Source organism: Salmo salar, chromosome ssa03 (genome assembly GCF_905237065.1).
Source record: "Salmo salar chromosome ssa03, Ssal_v3.1, whole genome shotgun sequence".
NCBI classification, from domain to species: Eukaryota; Metazoa; Chordata; class Actinopteri; order Salmoniformes; family Salmonidae; genus Salmo; species Salmo salar.
The window spans coordinates 39,620,597-39,633,470 of NC_059444.1; the positions used below are offsets into that span (position 1 = coordinate 39,620,597).

The following is a 12,874-nucleotide window of genomic DNA, read 5'->3' on the forward strand; positions in this document are numbered from 1 at the left end:
GATTGATCAATTTATGTAATTGATTGGACAGAGAGTTCACTCACCTGGAGTTCTGAATGGGTTCTTTAGTAGAAGGTCTCTATAGAAGTGATTTCACAGTTTATTAGGTCTAATTTAGCTCTCTGACAGAAGGAAAGAGCTGGAGAGGGTGGGAGGGAGAGGGAAAGAGAAAAATAAAGACATTGAGAGAGGAAGATGAATAGATAGTGCAGCTTTATGGATGTTGTCGGAGGTAGTCATCAGTGGTGGAGATGGTCTTGATTTCCCAGTTAGGGGGCTCGGGGGCATCTTCCCCCACAAAAAAAAATATAATTTACCAGCTAAATGCTGTCCTCTGGTGCACTCTGGACATGCTCTGCATATGGAGGAAATTGATTTCAAACATTTTGTGAAAGATTTTCATCACCCAGATATAACTGTACTCTTCCCTCCCTCCCTCCCTCCTGGTCTTTCTCTCTCCCTCTTCCCCCTCTTTCTCCAGGCACGAGGAGAGACATCCAATTCCTTGTGGTTTGGTAAAGGAGGGTGAGTTACCCATCACTGCTCACAACAAAAGATCACATACAGTAACTACCACTCTACCACGGCAGCTCAGTGCAGTTACCACAATGAGATTTACATACTTACAGTAAATGCTATACTAACTAGCGTAGTACAGCGATCAATAAATAAATGATTGCCACTACTGTGAATATGTAATACTGTATAGTGTACATTTTCAGATTTTCCTCTTAAAATAGAGGATAGTTTCATCCACTGGCTCCAGTCCAGTGTGTATTGACCGATGGGCTGGGTGCCCTAAGTGGACTGGCAGCTCATTTGTAAATGGCAGACCTTATTTTAGAGTGTGACCGCGGCGGCATTGAAAGTAACCAGCCCAATATATGCACAATCAGTTAGCCAAATACACATCTGGCTGCTCATTCATTCAGGTGGAGTATTTCTTGCATATAGACATTTGATACTCCTTATTCACCTTGGTTTCACTGTTCAAATGAGTATGGCCAGGAAGTGACCACCCTCTCAAGGGCTTCATGTATAGAATAGGATAATTATTAGATTAGTCATACATTATTGTCTGGTTTTAAAAGTAAATGGCAATAAAAATTTAAAAAAACATCTGGAGCACCTTATCATCATTTCACTTCAACAAAATAGTCTAAACTTATCCGTAGCAGCGGATATCGGTCTGAGGGGTATACAGTATATTTGTTGCCTAGTGTATAACAGTAAGGTTGTTTTACCTGCTCAGGGTAGGAGAGGTTCTGTACAGCATCGACAGCATGCCTGACCTACGCAAGAAGAAAGGCCCCACCCTGGTCAGAGACCTCGTAAGAGACCACACACACACACACACACCACAGCAACTTTACCTTGGCACATGCCATCCCCTCCGCCTCCCCCTTTTGGAATCATTACTGCCATTATTGGCCTTTCTGTCTGTTCAGTTTCCTCTGCAGCACTCTGGGGACCTAGCTCCCTCCCACAGACATCACACCCGCTCACTCTTTAGCCAGCCTTATGTCCTGGGAAATTGTGAAACCATGACACAAAATGAGGGATTACCATTTTGCAGTGGATGGTGTGACAGGAAGTCTATAGCCATGACTCTAACTGTGGCATCCTCCGCCTGAGTCATATAGCTGTCAGGCAGCGAATAAGATGCCTACGTACGTAAAAGGAGGAAGAGGGCAGAATATATTAAAAGCTAAAAGCTGTTTAACACACGCACACACACACTCATTTACATACACACCCTCTGCCCCTTTCTCCTTTCTTAATCATTGTATATCAACATCTATCACATGCCACTCAACGAGACATGAGTATAAATCAATATGCCATATACAATTCTGATATGGTGTTTGTTTGCTAACATATGTTCCCTCTTCCCCTTCCCTTGCCTCTCTCTACTTCTGTCATGCAGTTACAGGCCATGGTAAGTACCTGTACCAACACATATACAGTACCACTCAAAAACCCTTGTAAACATAATAGCCATACTTTAATTACACTATATATACAAAAGTAGGTGGACACCCCTTCAAATGAGTGGATTTGGCTATTTCGGCCACACCCGTTGCTGACAGGTGTATAAAATTGGGCACACCACCATGCAATCTCCATAGACAAACATTGGCAGTAAAATGGCCTTACTGAAGAGCTCAGTGACTTTCAAAGTGGCACCATCATAGGATGCCAACTTTCAAACAAGTCAGTTTGTCATATTTCTGCCTTGCTAGAGCTGCACCAGTCAACTAACTATAAGTGATGTTATTGTGAAGTGGAAATGTCTAGGAGCAACAACGGCTCAGCCACGAAGTGGTAGGGCACACAAACTCACAGAATGGGACCACCAAGTGCTGAAGCGCATAGCGCGTAAAAATCGTCTGTCCTCGGTTGCAACACTGAGTTCCAAACTGCCTCAGGAAGCAACGTCAGCACAAGAACTGTTCGTCGGGAGCTTCATGAAATAGATTTCCATGGCCGAGCAGAAGCACACAAGCCTAAGATCATCATGTGCAATGCCAAGCGTCGGTTGGAGTGGTGTAAAGCTTGCCGCCATTGGACTCTGGAGCAGTGGAAACACGTTCTCTGAAGTGATGAATCACACTTCACCATCTGGCAGTCCGACCGACGAATCTGGGTTTGGCGGCTGCCAGGAGAACGCTATCTGCCCGAATGCATAATGCCAACTGTAAAGTTTGGTGGAGGAGGAATAGTGGTCTGGGGCTGTTTTTCATGGTTTGGGCTAGGCCCCTTAGTTCCACTGAGGAAAATCTTAACGCTACAGCATACAATGACATTCTAGACAATTCTGTGCTTCCAACTTTGTTTCAACAGTTTGGGGAACGCCCTTTCCTGTTTCAGCATGAAAAATGGCCAGGTGCACAAAGCGATGTCCATACAGAAATGGTCTGTTGAGATCGGTATGGATGAACTTGACTGGCCTGCACAGAACCTTGACCTCAACCCCATCGAACACCTTTGGGATGAATTGGAACACTGACTGCGAGCCAAGCCTAATCGCCCAATATTAGTGCCCAACCTCACTGCCCAACCTCACTGATGATTTTCACATACTTTTGGTCATGTAGGTTCAAGGCTCAAATTTAATCTATCGTTTTCTCTCTCTCTCTCTCCCTCCCTCCCGTTCTTGATCTCTATTCGCCCCCCCCCCCCTCCAGTCTATGGCCTCTCAGAACGCTCGGAAGGCTGGGATCACCACAGCGATGGCCTGCAGCACCCTTGGCAATGAGGACCTGGTGGGTCACACAACTTATGACCTCAACGTGTCTCAGCACAGCTAAAAAATATCCATTCAGTTTAATTCTCATTTCAATCAACTTTATTATTATCCCCAAGGGGCAACTTTCACCGGTGGAACATAACACTTTGAAAAGAAAATGTAGCCGACCACACTTTTTACTGCTGAAATGCAATTGATTTATTAAACAACCAAGGTTTTTGGCAGCTAACTGCCTTCATCAGGCAGTGTGCATGTATAATTAATACCATATTCCTCTCTCTGCCACTCTCTCTCTCTCTCTGCCTCTTTCTCTCCCTCTTTTTTGCATTCTCTCTCCCCCCTCTCCTTCCATCCCTTCTGCAGAAGAGTCATGTGTACAAGAAGACCCTACAGGCTCTGATCTACCCCATCTCCTGCACCACGCCCCATAACTTTGAGGTGTGGACGGCCACCACACCCACCTACTGCTACGAGTGTGAGGGGCTGCTGTGGGGCATCGCCCGCCAGGGCATGAGGTGCTCCGAGTGCGGGGTCAAATGTCACGACAAGTGCCAGGACCTTCTCAATGCCGACTGCCTGCAGAGTAAGGAACATACATGTGCACACACACGAACACATGCACAAGCATTTCGCTACACTTGCGTTAACATCGGCTAACCATGTGTATGTGACCAAAAAAAATTATATTTGACATACGGTACCAGTCAAAGGTCTGGACACACCTACTCATTCCAGGGTTTTTCTTTATTTTTACTATTTTTTACATTGTAGATTAATACTGAAGACATCAAAACTATGAAATAACACATGTGGAGTCATGTAGTAACCAAAAAAGTGTTAAATAAATGAACATTTATTTTATATTTGAAATTCTTCAAAGTAGCCACCCTTTGCCTTGATGACAGCTTTGCACACTCTTGGCATTCTCTCAATCAGCTTCATGAGGTAATCACCTGGAATGCATTTCAATTAACCTCTTACATCTAGACGTTCCGCTAGCGGAACACCTGCTCCATTATCCAATGATGGGCGTGGCGCGAAAATACAAACTCCTCTAAAATACAAAAACTTCCATTTTTCAAACATATGACTATTTCACAGCATTTTAAAGATAAGACTCTCCTTTATCTAACCACACTGTCCGATTTCAAAAAGGCTTTACAACGAAAGCAAAACATTAGATTATGTCAGCAGAGTACCAAGCCAGAAATAATCAGACACCCATTTTTCAAGCTAGCATATAATGTCACAAAAACCTAGAAGACAGCTAAATGCAACACTAACCTTTGATGATCTTCATCAGATGACAACCCTAGGACATTATGTTATACAATACATGCATGTTTTGTTCAATCAAGTTCATATTTATATCAAAAACCAGCTTTTTACATTAGCATGTGACGTTCAGAACTAGCATACCCCCGGAAACTTCCGGGGAATTCGCTAACATTTTACTAAATTACTCACGATAAACGTTCACAAAAAGCATAACAATTATTTTAAGAATTATAGATACAGACCTCCTCTATGCACTCGATATGTCCGATTTTAAAATAGCTTTTTGGTGAAAGCACATTTTGCAATATTCTAAGTACATAGCCCAGGCATCACGGGCTAGTTATTTAGACACCCGGCAAGTTTAGCACTCACCAATATCAGCTTTACTATTATAAAAGTTTCATTACCTTTTGTTGTCTTCGTCAGAATGCACTCCCAGGACTGCTACTTCAATAACAAATGTTGGTTTGGTCCAAAATAATCCATCGTTATATCCGAATAGCGGCGTTTTGTTCGTGCGTCCCAAACACTATCTGAAATGGTAAATCAGGGTCGTGCGCATGGCGCAATTCGTGACAAAAAAAATCTAAATATTCCATTACCGTACTTCGAAGCATGTCAACCGCTGTTTAAAATCCATTTTTATGCCATTTTTCTCGTAAAAAAGCGATAATATTCCGACCAGGAATCTCCTTTTAGCTAAACTGAGGAAAGTAAACAAAGCTTTCGGTCGACGCGGGCACGAGCCTGAGTCTCACAGTACTGTAACCAGCCACTACCCAAACGCGCTACTTTGTTTCAGCCAGAGCCTGCAAAGCCACGATTCAGCTTTTTACCGCCTTCTGAGACCCTATGGCAGCCGTAGGAAGTGTCACGGGACAGCTAAGATCCTCACTCTTCAATAAACAGAGACAAGAAGAACGACACCTTGTCAGACAGGCCACTTCCTGCCTGAAACCTTGTCAGGTTTTTGCCTGCCAAATGAGTTCTGTTATACTCACAGACACCATTCAAACAGTTTTAGAAACTTTGGAGTGTTTTCTATCCATATGTAATAAGTATATGCATATTCTAGTTACTGGGTAGGAGTGGTAACCAGATTAAATCGGGTATGTTTTTTATCCAGCCGTGAAAATACTGCCCCCTAGCCATAACAGGTTAACAGGTGTGCCTTGTTAAAAGTTAATTTGTGGAATATCTTTATTTCTTAATGCGTTTGCGTCTTAACCTCTTGGGGCTAGGTGGGACGCTAGCGTGCCACCCGTGGTGCACTCCATCAACAGCAGGTGCATTTCAAGAGCGGCAAATTTGAATCCAAATAAATGTCAAAATTCAAATTTTTCAAAAATACAACTATGTTACACCATTTGAAAGATAAACATCTCCTTAATCTAACCACGTTTTACGATTTCAAAAAGGTTTTACGGCGAAAGCATAAATTTAGAGTATGTTAGGACAGTACATTTACAAGAGTTGTGTGTAATGTTTTGTCAAGTCAAAGACAGGGTCACCAAAACCATAAAACCAGCTAAAATGATGCACTAACCTTTTACAATCTCCATCAGATGACACTCCTAGGACATTATGTTAGACAATGCATGCATTTTTAGTTCTATCAAGTTCATATTTATATCCAAAAACAGCGTTTTACTATGGCATTGATGTTGAGGAAATCGTTTCCCTCCAATAACCGGCAGTCAAGTCAGCGTAACAAATTAAATAATTAAAATTAGAAAACATTGGTAAAATATTATATTGTCATTTAAAGAATTATAGATTTACATCTCTTGAACGCAATCAACTTGCCAGATTTAAAAATAACCTTACTGGGAAATCACACTTTGCAATAATCTGAGCACTGCGCCCAGAAAAATACGCGTTGCGATACAGACTAGACGTCATGTTGGGGAGATCTAAAATCGAAAATACTATGTAAATAATCCATTACCTTTGATTCTCTTCATCAGATGTCACTTCCAGGTATCACAGGTCCATAACGAATGTAGTTTTGTTCAAAAAAGCTCATCATTTATGTCCAAAAATCTCCGTCTCGTTAGCACATGATGTAAGCCAGCCGGACTTTTCGTCATGAACGAGGGGAAAAAATATATTTCCGTTCGTTCAAACATGTCAAACGTTGTATAGCATAAATCATTAGGGCCTTTTTTAACCAGAACATGAATAATATTCAAGGTGGACGAATGCATACTCTTTTATAAAGTATTGGAACGAGGGTACCCAACATGAACTCGCGCCAAGGTGTCTAATGGGCCATCATCGTTCCATGGCTCTTGTTCGGTCAGATCTCCCTCCAGAAGACTCAAAACACTTTGTAAAGGCTGGTGACATCTAGTGGAAGCAATAGGAAGTGCCAAAATATTCCTAAACCCTTGTGTTTTTCAATGGGATAGGTTTAAAGTCAATACAACACATCAGGTATCCACTTCCTGTCAGAAAATGTCTCAGGGTTTTGCCTGCCAAATGAGTTCTGTTATACTCACAGACACCATTCAAACAGTTTTGGAAACTTTAGAGTGTTTTCTATCCATATATAATAAGTATATGCATATTCTAGTTACTGGGTAGGATTAGTAACCAGATTAAATCGGGTACATTTTTTTTATCCAGACGTGCAAATGCTGCCCCCTAGACCCAACAGGTTAACGCTAGCGTCCCACCTCGACACAACAGCCAGTGAAATTGTAGGTTGCCAAATTCAAACAACAGAAATCCCATAATTAAAATTCCTCAAACATACAAGTATTATACACCATTTTAAAGATAAACCTCTTGTTAATCCAACCACCGTGTCCAATTTCAAAAAGTCTTTACGGCGAAAGCACACCATGCGATTATGTTAGGACAGCGCCTAGCCACAAGAAACCATACAGACATTTTCCATCCAAGGAGAGGACTCACAAAAGTCAGAAATAGCGATTAAATTAATCACTTACCTTTGATCTTCATCTGGTGGCACTCCCAGGACTCCATGTTACACAATAAATGTTTGTTTTGTTCGATAATATCCCTCTTTATGTCCAAAAAACTATTTTGTTGGTGCGTTTAGTTCAGTAATCCAAAGGCACAAAGCGCAAACCCAGACGAAAAGTCAAAAAAGTACAATAAAAGTTCGTAGAAACATGTCAAACGATGTTTCAAATCGATCCTCAGGTTGTTTTTGTCATGAATAATCAATAATATTTCAACCAGACAAAAGCTTTGTCAATAGAAAAGGAGTAAAAGCCTGAAACAATGCCTAAAGACTGGCCACATGTAGAAGACGCCATTAGAGATCGTGAACTGGGTCCTAAGTCTTTGTATGGTGGATAGACTTTCAATGGAAAAACAGCCTTTCAAAATAATAGTACTTCCTGGATGGGTTTTCCTCAGTTTTTCACCTGCCATATCAGTTCTGTTATACTCACAGACATTATTCTAACAGTTTTGGAAACTTTAGAGTGTTTTCTATCCAAATGTACCAATTATATGCATATCCTAGCTTCTGGGCCTGAGTAGCAGGCAGTTTAATTTGGGCACGCTTTTCATCCAAAATTCCGAATGCTGCCCCCAACCCTAGTGAAGTTAAGACATGAAGGTCAGTCAATCCGGAAAATGTAAAGAACTTTTCATAGCGCTTGATGGCAAAAACCATCAAGCGCTATGATGAAACTGGCTCTCATGAGGACCGCAACAGGAAAGGAAGACCCAGAGTTACCTCTGATGCAGAGGATAAGTTCATTAGAGTTACCAGCCTCAGAAATTGCAGCCCAAATAAATGCTTCACAGAGTTCAAGTAACAGAGATATCTCAACATCAACTGTTCAGAGGAGACTGCGTGAATCAGGCCTTCAGGGTTGAATTGCTGCAAAGAAACCACTACTAAAGGACACCAATAAGAAGAAGAGACTTGATTGGGCCAAGAAACATGAGCAATGGACATTAGACTGGTGGAAATCTGTCCCAATTTGTGATTTTTTTATTTCTTTTTGCTCCAACTGCCTGGTCTTTGTGAGATGCAGAGTAGGTGAACGGATGATCTCCGCATGTGTGGTTCTCACCGTGAAGTATGGAGGTGTGATGGTGTGGGGGTGTTTTGCTGGCGACACTGTCTGTTGATTTATTTAGAATTCAAGGCACACTTAACCAGCATGGCTACCACAGCATTCTGCAGCGATACACCATCCCATCTGGTTTGCACTTAGTGGGATTTTAATTTGTTTTTCAACAGGACAATGACCCAACACACCTCCAGGCTGTGTAAGGGCTATTTGACCAAGAAGGAGAGTGATGGAGGGCTGCATCAGATGACCTGGCCTCCACAATCACCTGACCTCAACCCAATTGAGATGTTTTGGGATGAGTTGGACCGCAGAGTGAAGGAAAAGCAGCCAACAAGTGCTCAGCATATGTTGGAACTCCTTCAAGACTGTTGGAAAAGCATTCCTCATGAAGCTAGTTGAGAGAATTTCAAGAGTGTGCAAAGCTGTCAAGGCAAAGGGTGGCTACTTTGAAGAATCTCAAATATAAAATATATTTTGATTTGTTTAACACTTTTTGGGTTATTACATGATTCCATATGTGTTCTTTCATAGTTTCGATGTCTTCACTATTATTCTACAATGTAGAAAATAGTACAAATAAAGAAAAACCCTTGAATGAGTGGGTGTGTCCAAACTTTGGACTGGTACTTTATGTAGAACTACTGTATCTAATTTTTACATTACACCCGCACTATATTTTCTCCTTACACTCTCTACATACAGAGAGAAATACACACCCATAAAAACTCCCTCTCGTTTCCCCTCTTGCTTTCCCTTTTTCAATTGACATACCATTACTCTCCTCTCCCTCTTTCTCCTCCCCTTTTCAATTTATCTCCTGTGTAATGTGCTGTTATCCCTTCTGTTTCTCTCCTTACTCAGTCCCTCCATCCTTATTACTTCTCTAATTCACATTCCCCAAGATTAGATTTTAGCTCAATTCGCTACTGATTTACTGTCTCTTTTATCTCCTATTACTCACTTGTCCCCTCTCCCCACTATTCCTCAGGAGCCTTTACTCTGAAGGTTTACCCAAATGACCCTCACTGCCTCTTTTCTCACTCCATCTCCTATTCTCCATCTATACCAGGGATGGGCAACTTTGATTGGGGTGGGGACAAAACATCTGAACTCATCATGAAGGGCAGTGGGAGTGGGGGGGAATTGATCTATACCCTTTTTCCTCTCTCCCTCATTTTTCCCCCCCTCCATCTTTCTCCCTCCTTCATGCCCTTTAACTTTTTCTTATTGCCTCTCTCTCTCTTCTCTCTCTTTGTCCTCTCCTTTCTTCCGGCTCTTTTCCTATATGCTAACCCCTATCCTACCCCTCCCTCTCTCTCATCTCCCAGGGGCAGCGGAGAAGAGTTCTAAGAATGGGGCGGAGGACAGAACCCAGAACATCATCATGGTTTTAAAGGACAGGATGAAGATCAGAGAGAGGAACAAACCGGAAATCTTCGAGCTCATCCAGGAAGTGTTTAGTGTTGTCAAGGCGACGCACGCCACACAGATGAAGCAGATCAAACAGAGTGTGCTCGATGGGACGTCCAAGTGGTCGGCCATGATCAGCATGACTGGTAAGACAAGGACTGGGATTGAGATTGAGATTAGATTTGGTAGGTGTTGGGATTAAAGTTAGAATATGGGGGGTGTTGGTTACTGACTGGCAGTAGGAACAGTGCATCAGTAGACTTGCCTTTGCCAACCAGAGAATAAATTATATTTTACACGTTTGCTTTTGAGTACTTTCTTTAGCAGATGCTCTTATGCAAAGTGTTTTTGGTGTGTATTTAAGAAAGGAGACTGAAACAACCATTTAGCTAATACACTCTGTGTGGTGTATGCACAAAGTCTAATGTGTGACTGTGTCCGTCTCTCAGTGCAGTGTGCACAGGGCCTTCAGGCTAAGGACAAGACCGGCTCCAGTGATCCCTACGTCACAGTTCAGGTGGGCAAGACCAAGAAGAGGACCAAGACCATCTATGGTAACCTCAACCCTGTCTGGGATGAGAACTTCCACTTGTGAGTACAGCAACTGTGTGTCTGTCGGTCTGTGCGTGGCTGTGTGGTTAAGTCTGACATCCTTTCGTCATCTCGTAGCGAATGCCACAACTCGTCGGACCGGATCAAGGTACGTGTGTGGGACGAAGACGACGACATCAAGTCCAGGGTGAAGCAGAAGTTCAAACGGGAGTCCGATGACTTCCTGGGTCAGACCATCATCGAGGTCCGCACACTCAGCGGCGAGATGGACGTATGGTACAACCTGGGTGAGTGATGGAGGGAGTTTTTGGGGAAAGGGAGAGGGGTGGGAGAGGAGAGAGAGAGAGAGATGAAGGAAATGGACAGACAAAGAAGGAAAGAATGATCAGAAGAGAAGAGGGCATTAGAAGACAACCCAATCGAATGTCTTGATGTGTGTGTGTGTTGGTGTCCCCTGACAGACAAGAGAACAGACAAGTCGGCTGTGTCTGGAGCCATCCGGATGCACATCAGTGTAGAGATCAAAGGAGAGGAGACTGTGGCTCCCTACCATGTCCAGTACACCTGTCTACACGAGGTAAGACCTACCATACCTTAACTTACCTACCACACACACAGACACACACTCTCTCTAACCCCCCCAACACACACACCTCTAACAGTTTTTCCCCGCTGTGTGTGAAGCACCTGTTCCAGTACACTACAGAGGAGCAGAACAGTGGTGCGGTGAAAATCCCTGATGCCAAAGGAGACGACGCGTGGAAGGTGTACTTCGAGGAGACTCCTCAGGAGATTGTGGATGAGTTCGCCATGCGTTACGGAGTGGAGTCCATCTACCAGGCTATGACGTCAGTACCATCACCATACAGAACACATACAGAGAGTTTGGAAATTGGTTTCGACCAGAGACGTTGGTATACATAAATACATTTATACAATGGGTGGTTCTAATCCTGAATGCTGATTGGTTAAAACCGCATTCCAGCCAGTGTATATTCCACAAGTTACCACCTGCTAAATCTATGATGTTAAAATGCCTATTTACTCTGTTCCATATGACTGCACAATCCACTGTCTCATCAACCCAGCCAGCAATGTATAAACTTGATCTCCGCTATAAAAAGCATCTAGACATTATCTCACATTTCTTTTAGACTAACATTTAGTTTTCAACAGCAGAGTTTTGTATAAACCTTGCTGTCTGTCTCTCCAACATTTGCAACATTGAATTTTAATATTTAAACAATCTCCAGCTGTCCCATAGTAATGAACGTATCGAGACAAGACAGACAGGCAGGCAGTGTTTCTCAGCCAGTCAAAATCATGAATCACCTGGCATCATTTGTATTCACATATAGAAAGAAATGTCAATTGAAAAAAGGTCAAACAAAACGAAGTATGGCTAGTTTGCAGTCTTTCCAGCTTCAGTTTGAAGTGATTGTGTTAGCTGTGTTGTTGGCTAGCTCCTCTGAACAACAGTGTCCTAACGAGAGAGTACATTTTCTATGCCAGGTGAAATCGTGCAGCATTAGCTATGGATGTATCCAAATAAATGTCACTAGAAAACAGTTTAAACAAATGCAACTGCATGGGAATATGTGAATGGGAATATGTACATATAAATATATGGATGAGTGATGGCCGTGCGGCATGGGCAAGGTGCAATAGATGGTATAAAATACAGTATTTACATGTGATATGAATAATGTAAGATGTGTAAACATTACAAAAGTGGCATTATTTAAAGTGGCATTGTTTAAAATGACTAGTGATCCATTTATTAAAGTGGCCAGTGATTTGGTCTCAATGTAGGCAGCAGTCTCTCTGAGTTGGAGATGTTTAGCAGTCTGATGGGCTTGAGATAGAAGCTGTTTTTCAGTCTCTCGGTCACAGCTTTGTTGCACCTGTACTGACCTCGCCTTCTGGATGGTAGAGGTGTGAACAGGCAGTAGCTTGCGTGGTTGTTGTGTTCCCTTGGTTTACCAGTGTCCTGTCGATTTATTGTTACAATGTCCGTTGGTTCGTGTGAGTACCTGTGCTGTGTGTTTTGGCTTTTGTGCCATTGTGGATTGCACAGATGATTACGGGTCTCGTCCCGTGCGTTAATCATCGTGCACTTGTGTTATTTATTCGAGGTACTCCTCATTCTTTTGTTTTGGTTTCAACCCTGTGTTTTGTGTAGTGTTTGTTTGGTCTTCGTCCCTGTGCCTTTACACGGCACGCTGTAATTTGGGTGTAATAAAAATAAAAAAAGATTACGCATTCCTGCACCTGTCTCCCGACTCATTCATACCAGCGTGACACAGTTGCCGTACCAGGCTGT

General features: G+C 42.6%; 1 protein-coding gene across 2 annotated transcripts in view; it reads left to right on the top strand.

Moving 5' to 3' along the window:
- LOC106600004 (protein unc-13 homolog A) overlaps window positions 1-12,874 on the top strand; it is a 94,869-nt gene that overhangs the window by 63,523 nt on the left and 18,472 nt on the right. For both annotated transcript variants that reach the window (XM_014191341.2, XM_045714842.1), the window contains exons 12-21: window positions 482-525; window positions 1,253-1,331; window positions 1,928-1,939; window positions 3,189-3,266; window positions 3,614-3,833; window positions 9,918-10,145; window positions 10,449-10,590; window positions 10,669-10,838; window positions 11,013-11,128; window positions 11,236-11,399. In XM_014191341.2, the coding sequence (XP_014046816.2) occupies window positions 482-525; window positions 1,253-1,331; window positions 1,928-1,939; window positions 3,189-3,266; window positions 3,614-3,833; window positions 9,918-10,145; window positions 10,449-10,590; window positions 10,669-10,838; window positions 11,013-11,128; window positions 11,236-11,399 (1,253 nt within the window). The remainder of the gene's footprint in view (window positions 1-481; window positions 526-1,252; window positions 1,332-1,927; window positions 1,940-3,188; window positions 3,267-3,613; window positions 3,834-9,917; window positions 10,146-10,448; window positions 10,591-10,668; window positions 10,839-11,012; window positions 11,129-11,235; window positions 11,400-12,874) is intronic.